General features: G+C 44.1%; 1 protein-coding gene across 1 annotated transcript; it reads left to right on the top strand.

Annotated features, from left to right (window-relative positions):
* The first annotated feature begins 21 nt into the window (after positions 1-21).
* Positions 22-539, top strand: LOC119336211 (oryzain alpha chain-like). Its single transcript, XM_037608224.1, has one exon. The coding sequence runs from the start codon at positions 22-24 to the stop codon at positions 442-444; it is 423 nt and encodes a 140-aa protein (XP_037464121.1). The 3' UTR covers positions 445-539.
* Positions 540-11,059: the final 10,520 nt, after the last annotated feature.

The following is an 11,059-nucleotide window of genomic DNA, read 5'->3' as shown; positions in this document are numbered from 1 at the left end:
CCCGTCGTCCTTGGCCTGGTGATGAGGAGCTCCACGGCTCTCATGGCCGCGGTATCGCTGCTACTGCTGTTGGTGTCGCTGGCGGCGGCGGCGGACATCCAGATACGGGACAAGAGCGAGGAGGAGACGCGGCGGATCTTCGTGGAGTGGAAGGCCAAGTACGGGAGGAGCTACGACTCCATCCGCGAGGAGGAGCGCCGGTACGCGATCTTCAAGGACAACCTGCTGCGGAGCATCGATCAGCAGAGCCCCGCCGGGATCCGCTGGCAGCTCAACAATTCCTCCGACCACACCCATGGTGAGGAGTTGAGAGCCTTTCGCCCATGTTACATTCCACTAGATGTCTACGGCGACTGGTCGAAGACCAAGGGAGCATGGATTGCATACATGCTGTTTGTTTGTAGTTTCATCGTTGTTCTTGCATTTTGTAAATTGCATGCATAGTTCTGCGACTAGTATATTCCTGTTGGATGTAATCCTCGATTGACTCAGATTTGTAGATTTTTGTTGGTCATCTGAAATAGCTTGTCATGTGAGAACAGTTTGTCATAGACACATCACAGATATACTAGCACAACTCGTCCACCTGTGTGCACACGCGTACGCATACACCCACGCAGCACACACGCAGCACACACGTGTACACGTACACAGACGCGTACACAGACACATACACAGCCCACATGCGTACACGAACACACACATGTCTATGTACACACGCATACACCTACACACGCATGTACACACACGCGCATCATACACATACACGCACACACGATGCACACATGTAGCACACACATACATGTACACATCACACACGGCCCACTAGTCATTGAGACAAAAATATGAAGGGGGGCACTTTTACAAAGCCTTGCCAAAATTTAGCAAGTGCTCTTTGGGTTTGCAAACATGCAAAGTGTGATGGCAGATTAGCAAGCTTTGTAAAAGAAAATTGGTGAGAGACCACTTATACAAACGCTGTTGGAGGAGGTTTTTTTCCCAAGGTTGCTAAAATAGTAAGATAGTGCAAATATAGAAAGGTTGTTCAAGATGCTCTAAGGAACATAGTTACAACTTACAAGACGCAACACCACCGTCGCCGTGCCATTCCTGATCCTAGTCGGGATGTCCCTTCACTACGGTGGATCCAAATAGTTTCTGCGGATGAAAATTTTCTTATATATATCAAGTTTGTGTTGCTTACCACATATAACATGTGGTTTTTGCGGATAGAAGGTGGATGCAATTTGACTAGAGCATACACCCGCAAGCGAGGGCCTGCCTAGTACGCGGCTCCGCGCGTGTATGTTGTTTGGTTTGCTGTGGCTACTTTTTTGTTTTTCTGTTGGTGCTTTTTCTTTCTGGGTTTTCGTCTGTTTTCCGTTTTTGGATATTATTTTATTATTCTTAATTATTTCTTTCTTTTATTTTATGCTTCTTTTCTTCTTTGTTTGTTTTTCTTAACTTTTTCCTAGTTTTATTTTCTTTTTGCACTTCTAATTTTGTAATAAATATGGTGAACATTGTTAAAATGCAAGCTAAACATTTTAGTATTCCTAGTTTTCGTATATTTATGCAGTTTTATGTTTCTAATATATGGTGAACATTGTTAAAATAAAAACTGAACATTTATTTAGTATATGGTAAATTTATTTTTAATACGCGATGAACTTTTATAAATACACACTAAACATTTTATTTCTTATACAGTGATCTTTTTTACATACGGTGAACTTTCTTAATGTATGGTTAACTTCTCTTGATATATGGTGAACATTTTTCTAACAAACTAACCAGTTTTTCTAATATATTTTTCTATATTGGTTTTAATGTTTTTAGCTTTATAAAAATTCCACCAATTACATCTCAGGAAAAAATGCCATAGATATTGCAAAGAATAAAAAGAAGGAACCCCGCTCAAATGAGCTCGTGAGCATGGGTCAGCCCATTTGTGCCTCGCTTCAGGCGTCAGGTCGCCTATTTGAGGTACACGTATGTCAAATAGCAGCACTCCTTCACTACTGCTACAATGACTTAGAGCATCTCTAGCCGTTCGGCGTCTCTAGGGATTAAAATATCTTCTCTTGGGGCTAGCCGGCGCTATTTTTTGCCCAAGATTGCTAAAATAGTAAGATAGTGTAAATATAGAAAGGTTGTTCAAGATGCTCTAAGGAACATAGTTACAACGTACAAGACGCAACACCATTGTCGCCGTGTCATTCCTGATCCTAGCCGGGATGCCCCTTCACTACGGTGGATCCAATTAGTTTATGCCGATGAAAAGTTTCTTATACTCCCTCTGTACCATCGCTGGAGTAGCTAAACTTTGGCTACTCCAACGACATATATTACGGTACAGAGGGAGTATATATCAAATTTGTGTTGCTTACCACATACAGTATAACATATGGTTTTTGCGGATAGAAGGTGGATCCAATTTGACTAGAGCATACACCCGCAAGCGAGTGCCATCCTAGTACGGGGCTCCGCGCGTGTATGTTATTTGGTTTGCTGTTGTTACTTTTTTGTTTTTCTGTTGGTGCTTTTTCTTTCTGGTTTTTCATCTGTTTACCGTTTTTAGTTTTTATTTTATTATTCTTATTAATTATTTCTTTTTTTATTTTACGGTTCTTTTCTTCTTTCTTTGTTTTTCTTAACTTTTTCCTAGTTTTCTTTTCTTTTCTTTATTTGTGGGGAGTTTTCTTTTCTTTTTGCACTTCTATTTTTGTAATATGGTGAACATTGTTAAAATACAAGCTAAACATTTTAGTATTCCTATTTTTTGTATATATCTGCAATTTTATTTTTCTAATATATGGTGAACATTGTTAAAATAAAAACTGAACATTTATTTAGTATATGGTAAATTTATTTTTTAATACACGATGAACTTTTATAAATACACACTAAACATTTTATATCTTATACAGTGATCTTTTTTACATACGGTGAACTTTCTTAATGTATGGTTACCTTTTCTTGATATGTGGTGAACTTTTTTCTAACAAACTAACCAGTTTTTCTAATATATTTTTCTATATTGTTTTTTAATGCTTTTAGCTCCATAAAAATTCCACCAATTGCTTTTCAAGAAAAAATGCCATAGAAATTGCAAAGAATAAAAAGAAGGAAACCCGCTTAAATGAGCTCATGAGCATGGGTCAGCCCATTTGCGCCTCGCTTCAAGCGTCGGGTCGTCTATTTGAGCTACAGGTATGTCAAATAACAGCACTCCTTCACTACTGCTACAATGACTTAGAGCATCTCCAGCCGTTCGGCGCCCCAGGGACTGAAATATCGCCTCCTGGGGCTAGCCGCGCTATTTTCACCGTGGGGGTGATCGGGTTCACAACCGCCGCCCCAAGTTGGCCCCAGACGTCGTTTCTTGAAATACAAGTTCGGCCAAATTTCGTACAAAATGACACAATTTGGGCGAAATTCAGGCGGTTTTATTGATATTTGTACTCGAGAACGCCGTGAAGCGTGCGTCCGGGGATGCCCCACCAATGCCGGTGGCTGTCGGAGTTGTGGCGCCCCCGTGGCGCCGGTGCGCCGTTCGTGGACGCGAACTGGTCGGCGTGGCGGCGCTGGAAGTACGCAGTCCACAGCCCGTGGCTGTCGGGGGCGTACCTCGGTTGCTGCCCGGATCCGCGCGAGATGGGTCTGCGGCCAGCTATGATGATGTGTGGTATTTATAGCGGCGAGGTGGCGGCAGCAGTGTGGGCGCATGGAGGGAGGGTGTGGGCCATGCGGCGGCGCTCCCTCACTGCGCCGCCCGTGATCAATGGAACGCTGACCGGTAGCAGCATTCACATTGATTCGCGCGGGAGCCGAGGCGGGGCGCTAAGGACGACGATGCAGCCGCTGACTCAGCGGGCCCACGGGTGGAAATCCAGCACGGGAGGGTTTTGGCGTGTTTTTTCTTTCGCCCGACGCCCTCGCTCGGCCCCTATCGCGTTGGGTTCGGACTGAGTCCGCCGGCGCCAATTTTGGCCCTAACCGATGAAATTTGGGCTCCTCGGGACGCGACTGTGCCGTTTTTTAGCGCTGGCATAAAAAAACGGCCTGAGGGGGGGGGGGAGCGCGAGTGGAGATGCTCTTAGAACGGTAAGCTACCTTCAACATTGTTGGGCTGAAACATGTACAACACCAATTGAGGCCCATTGAACTTGTGGTTTGGTGTGCGCTCCCTCCTGGAGCAAGATTAGCCATTTCCTATTTGGCGCCACAGGCGCCAGTTAACGTGCATTTTCGTTAACTGGCGCCTGTGGCGTCCGTAAATGGGCCGGCCCATCTAAGCGCCGGTTGACATTTTCTTTTTCGAAAATCCTATGAACTTTTTTTAATATCTACAATTTTTTTAAAAATTTCAACTGTTTTTTTCAGATTGATGAACGTTTTTGAATATCAATGAAATTTTTTGAAATTTGATGAACATATTTTTAAGACTGGATTAACTTTTTTTTATTTATGAACTTTTTCTAAAAATACATGAACTTTTATTTGAATTTCTTTGAACTTTTTCAAATTTCATGAACTTTTTCAAAAATTAATGAACTTTTGTAAATTGTATGAACTTTTTTTCAATTTGAATGAACTTTTTTTAAAAATTTATGAACTTTTTTCAAAACTGTTGAACCTTTTTTAAAGATATGAACTTTTTTTTAATGGATGAACCTTTTTGCTTTAAATCTGTAAACCTTTTTTGATTTCATATTTTTATTTTTGTAACCAAAGAATAAAAAAATCAGGGGCAGCACGCTAGTGGGCTGGCCCATGCTATCAGCACTGCAAGTGCCGGATCGTTAACGGGTGCCTGCAGCACTGCATAGGAGTTCCCGCGAGATTATGTGGCGCTCTCCTTCCTCTTTCTTGGCGTTAGTCGATGAAGTTGCGGAATGATGCCGGAGATCGTCGAGGTTCTCCCATGTGGCCATGTGTCTGGTGTGACAAGATCGCCATACAACCTCACCAAGCCTAGCTCGTGAATGTTGCGAGAGCAACGCTTCTCCAGGATCTTCATCGGAAAATTAGCAACATCTGAAGCAGCAGGTAATTCAGAAGAAGCGCTTACAGCTGGTGTTAACACATGCCAAAGTCGAGAGATGTGGGACACTGTAAGGATAGAAGAATCCTCAACCAATTGGAGTTCGTATGTAACTTCTTTCGCTCGTGTGATCACAGGGTAGGGTCAAAAGAACTTGAAACTGGACTTGTGGTTAGTATTGTGTGCCATTGACGTCTGAATATATGGTTGCTGCTTCAATCAAACTTGATCACCCACATTCAAGCGAAGTTCTTGTTTTATCTGCTTAATTTTTCGTAATGTGTTTAGCTCGTGAAATATGTTGGCACATGAGATCCTGCATTTGTTGTCGTTCTTCCAACCAAACATTCAGTTTAGGCAATCGTGTTCCATTATCTACCTGATACCCAGCTTTCGTCATTCCCTTGACCCACAATGAAAGGGGTGTTGCCCAAAGTTGACTAAAAAGCTCAATTACAATAGAACTCGGCAAGTGCCAACCATCAGCCCCACTTGTACATTATCATAGATGAGTTTCCTTGTCCTTTCATTGATAAGACCATTTATAATCGATGAATAACTAACCACGAAGACATCAACATTTGATTTGAGATGTTACAGTCTAGAACACGTATCCATATAGAGAAGAAGTATTGGAGTGCAGGCTTTTGGTGGACCACCACCACTGAGGACATTTACAAAAAACAAAAAGCTCATTTAAAAGTTTCAAAAGAACTCCAATTTTTTCCACGGAAACTTATATGTGTTCCGCACGAATTTGTGAAAATTCGTTTACAAAATTGTGATTTGTAAGCTGTAAATGAAAACAAATTCCGGCCCAACAACAAAAAAACAAAATTTTGGCCCAACAAATTCCGGTCCATTTTGGAAATATGTATTTGATTTTTTTTTCTGCATGCCACCTGTGAAAGCATAATGTTATGAAAATTTGCATATACGTGGTATACATGTGTATGTGTATTGACATAAAATTTTGAACTTTTTCGCGCCGTGGAAATTTGTATTTTGAAAACATCCACCATGGTGATTGAACACCATTAGCATTTTTCAACAAGGATTCTTGTTACCAAAAACCTAGTAAGCATGGAGGGCTTAGGTGTTACTAACTGCAAGCTATTGTCCATGGTTTACCGCGGTCGCCACCTCCAATTCTGGCCTGATTGGTGCGACATGACCATCATTGTCTTTCTCTTCTTGTATTCCATGGTACGGTGATGATCCATTTCATGTCAAACACGCACCCAAATCCACTTCGATGTAGCTGCCTGGGAGACTGAAACCATGGTTTTAAATAGCGCGCTATAGCACGCTATAGCGTTTAGAAGAGGTCATGCGCTAAGAATCTTTGGTCCAAACACGTGAAAAACATTTTAAATAGTGCGTTATAGCATTTAGAAGAGCTTAGTGCGCTACTTAAATTTTTGACTGAAACACGCACCCAAATCCAGAATCAAGACGGGGAACACATGAGCTTACACATCCACCGCTGACGAGGAATAAACCGTTGCTTATTTTATTTTATATATATGATGGATTGGTAAATTGTTAATTTGGCTTTAGCATATTATGGAATAGCACCATGCATGCATATAATAAAGGGCGCTGATAGGCGCGGACGCGCCGGCCCAAATTTGGGCCGGTCGCACCGCAGCCCTACAATTAGCGCTTCTGTGACCGCCCGATTTGCCAGCTGGCCGACGCCCCTCATCGTCTTCGTCTTCCACCACCGCGAGATCGCCAAATCCTCCCTTCCTGCATCGTTTCCCGCACCGCGGGCCGCCCCCGCCGGCATGGGCGGATTTGGGCCCCAGGCAGCCCAGGCCATTGCCTGGGGCGTGGGAAAATTTCTCGGCCTATATATAAGAAAATAATAATTCTGCCTGGGGCGTAGCCCAGTTCCAAGCCCAGAGAGCCCAGGCCGACTAGCCCAGCCGCCCAGGCCGACTCACCCTCTCGCCGCTCGCACGAACCGCACGAACCAGACGCAACCGCCCTCTTCCCCCAACCCGACGAAGCCTAAGCCGTCGCCAGTCGCTGCCCGCCGCCAACGCCACCGACTGCCGTCGCCGGTCCGCTCCATCCCGCAGCGCCCCCGGCTCCTCCCTTCCACTCTTCGTTCCAGCGCCCCTGGTTGCGCCTCTGCGGCTCCTGCCCTGTCCGCCTCGTCGTGTCCGGCGAGGGCGCGGCGCAGAGACCTCGGCTAGGGCGCGAGGCTGCAGTCTGCAGGCTGCCCGGCGGCCGGCGAGGTAGTCCTCATTCCTCACTTCCTCGGTCCTCACTTCCTGCCACATTGTCACTATTTGTCGATGATTTTAGTTGTAGAAACCGATGACTTGATGCCCTGTTTTTGTTTGTAGATGTCACATTGTGTCACGCCCAATATGCGACCCTATCCAAAAGGAACTCGAAGGTCCCACCAAGGATAGACCCGCATATTGAAACGCTTTTGCAAGGTGGATATCATTACATCAACATTACATAATAGATGGGGATACATACATAAGGCACAAATGCCACAAGAATACATCAACATCATATACAAGATCAACATCCGACTACGGATGAAACATAAACAGAAGCTCAAACGACATCCACCCTGCTAGCCCAGGCTGCCGACCTGGAACCTATCCCCTGATCGAAGAAGAAGCAAAAGAAGAACTCCAAAACAGGTAACATCGCTCTCGCGTCATGATCATCGCAAAACCTGTACCTGCAACTGTTGGTGTAGTAAACTGTGAGCCACGAGGACTCAGCAATCCCATTACCATGGGTATCAAGACTAGCAAAGCTTAATGGGAAAGGAAGGAATAAAGTGGTGAGGTTGCAGCAGCGACTAAGCATGATATGGTGGCTAACATACGCAAATGAGAGCGAGAAGAGAAACAAAGGAACGGTCGCCAACTAGTAATGATCAAGAAGTGATCCTGAACTCCTACTTACGTCAGACATAACCCAGAAACCGTGTTCTCCTCTCGATCAACCCCGAAAAGAGACACTCACGGTTACGCACACGGTTGGTGTATTTTAGAAGAGTTTACTTCGAGTTTACTACAACCGGATATTAACAAATTCCCATCTACCACATAACCGCGGGCACGACTTTCGAAAGATTATACCCTGCAGGGGTGTCCCAACTTAGCCCATGATAAGCTCTCGCGATCAACGAAGGATATTCCTTCTCCCCGGGAAGACCCGATCAGTCTCGGAATCCCGGCTACAAGACATTTCGACAGTAATAAAACAAGACCAGCAAGACCTCCCGGCGTGCCGACATCCTGATAGTATCCGCGCGTATCTCGTCTCAGGCCACGACCAGATGAGCAGTACGTACGGCAACCGACGATACCCCAAGTTGCCTAGGGGCGGCACCGCAAGTGGCTCTAGTTTGGACCAACACTTAGACAAGCATTGGCCCAGGGGGGCTAAAATGAAGATGACCCTTGAGAGCGCGACTCCCAAGGGAAAAAGGTAATAGGTCAGGCAAATGGTAAAACCAATGTTGGCCCTTGCTGGAAAAGTCTTATTCAAAGCGAACTGTCAAGGGGGTCCCATAAATCACCCGACCGCGTTAGGGACGCAAAATCCGGGAACATAATACCGATATGACGGAAACTAGGACGGCAAGAGTGGAACAAAACACCAGGCATAAGGCCGAGCCTTCCACCATTTACCAAGTATATAGATACATTAATTAAATAAGATATATTGTGATATCCCAACAAGTAAACATGTTCCAACAAGGAACACCATCTCCGTGTTCCAACAAGGAACAAACTTCATCTTCACCTGCAACTAACAACGCTATAAGAGGGGCTGAGCAAAGCGGTAACATAGCCAAACAACGGTTTGCTAGGAGGGGTGACAAAAGGTTAGAGGTTCATGGCAATTTGGGAGGCTTGAGCAGCAAGTGAGAGGGCAAGCGATAGGTAGCGTAGCACAGCGATAGAACGAAGCAACTGGCATAGCAATGATAGTAATGAGATCCAGGGTAGCGGTCATCTTGCCTGAAATCCCGCTAGGAAGAAGAACGAGTCCATGAAGAAGATGAAGCCATGAAGACGAACCAAGCGTAGACGAATGAATCCTCACGATCGCAACGAAACAGGAACTAACAAGAAGAAGCACACAACAAGGTAAACACACCACACATGAACAAGACAAGATGCACAACAAGCATGATGCATGACAAAGCTACATGAAGCTACTCATGGCAAGAGATGATGCAAACAAGAGCAACACATCAAGGCAAGTTTAAATGAGGCCGGGAACAACATATAACAATTCCGGTAAGTCCTCATATGCAAATTTCGAAATTGGTCCAGATCTGATTAACTTTATGTTCAAGTTGTTAAACAACAATTTAAAATGCACCAAGATGATCTACACGAAATTCTAGTCAAGTTACATATAAAGTTCATTTAATTCGGAGCTACGGCCTAGAAGATATGAGCAAAACAAGTTAAACATGGCATTGATGCAAAATGCAAACCAACATCAAGCAAACACCTCAAAACATGGATGCAACATGATAATATGAAACTACATGCAAAATCAAGCAAGTTTCATATAGAGCACACTCAAAACGGAGCAACGGTGCAACACATACACACAAAACAAGTCATGACAACAATCTGCCTAAAACAGCAACTAGGCATATTGCAAGCATCAAAACAACATGCTACAGCATCCCAATGTAATAACAAAAGGCTTGGGCATGATGTACAGGTAAAGCATGACAAAACATGAACACTGAGCTATCTCGAGAAATCACTAGAACATGCTCAAAATAACATGGCAAGATTGCAAATAATAACAGTTTCAGACTTGTCAGGAAATAACATCAGGTTGCAATGTTTAGAGCTATCAAACAACATGTTACAGTAACTTATCAATGCAAACAAAAGCATGGCATGAATTTACTAATAGCATATAACAAAAGTCCCTTACTGACCATGAGCCAAAAGGGATCATAAAATACAATTGTAAGCATGTGAACATAGCAAAAACATAAACAGATTCAGACTTGGTGAAAAACTGGAGCATGGCATAAACAGACAACAAGTAGGCATGTTGGTGAGCTTGAACCACTCATCACAGAGCAATACATGGCATGGCAAGGCAACACACAGTAAGAAGGCATGTTGATGAAGCTAAGCATGGCAAGAAAAAGTTCATAGGGTGCATGGATCACTAGCAAAACACATGGCAAAACTGAACATAATGTTAACAGGCTGACAACAACATTATTTAGCAAATTTGGAGCAAGATTACAACAAGCTACAGCAGGCCATAAATGCAACACAAGGCATGAATGGATAGAGCAGGACATGTATAACAAAACATGTTTAGTGAACATCTCCAGATTATGCATAGAACTCATGGTAGCAGCAAGTTTACAAGGCAACTAAATATAACAGACTCAGACTTAGCAGAAATCACTAAGTCATAGAAATCAGCAACATCACGGAGGCTACTTTGCATGCTTGTGCTAGTCATCACAGAGATCACAAAAATACATGGCATACACCCCTGTAAAGATGGCATGGCATGTTACAAAACACATGTAGGACTCAACCTCATAGGATACACACATCAAATGCAAAAAAAATGACAAATCATCAAGTTATAACAGTTTCAGCAGGTTAACATCATATAGCACTCTTGCAACGATGATTAGGGCATCAAGATGAACTCAAATGAATATGATGCAATGGAGAAAATTATGTACTCGTCGAGGCGAACAATTTGACATATTATACGCACGAAACGGAGCTACGGATGCAGAGATACGATGGCATGAATATGGCATGAAAATGACAGAAATCTGGGACTTAGTGGAATTTCATACCCTCCGGGAGAAGTCAACGGGACGAGGAGATCCCGGGACGGAGCGGACCGGGCGGCGGGGCGTTTGGATCCCGGGACGGGTGGATCTCATCCACCCGCCCAGATCTAGCCGGAGCGAACGGGCGGCGGCGGCGCGAGGCCGGAAGTGGCCGGGGCGAGGCGGCG

Source organism: Triticum dicoccoides, chromosome 7B (assembly GCF_002162155.2).
Source record: "Triticum dicoccoides isolate Atlit2015 ecotype Zavitan chromosome 7B, WEW_v2.0, whole genome shotgun sequence".
NCBI classification, from domain to species: domain Eukaryota; kingdom Viridiplantae; phylum Streptophyta; class Magnoliopsida; order Poales; family Poaceae; genus Triticum; species Triticum dicoccoides.
Note: the sequence above shows the minus strand (reverse complement) of the source record. Positions and strands in the feature narration are given on the sequence as shown.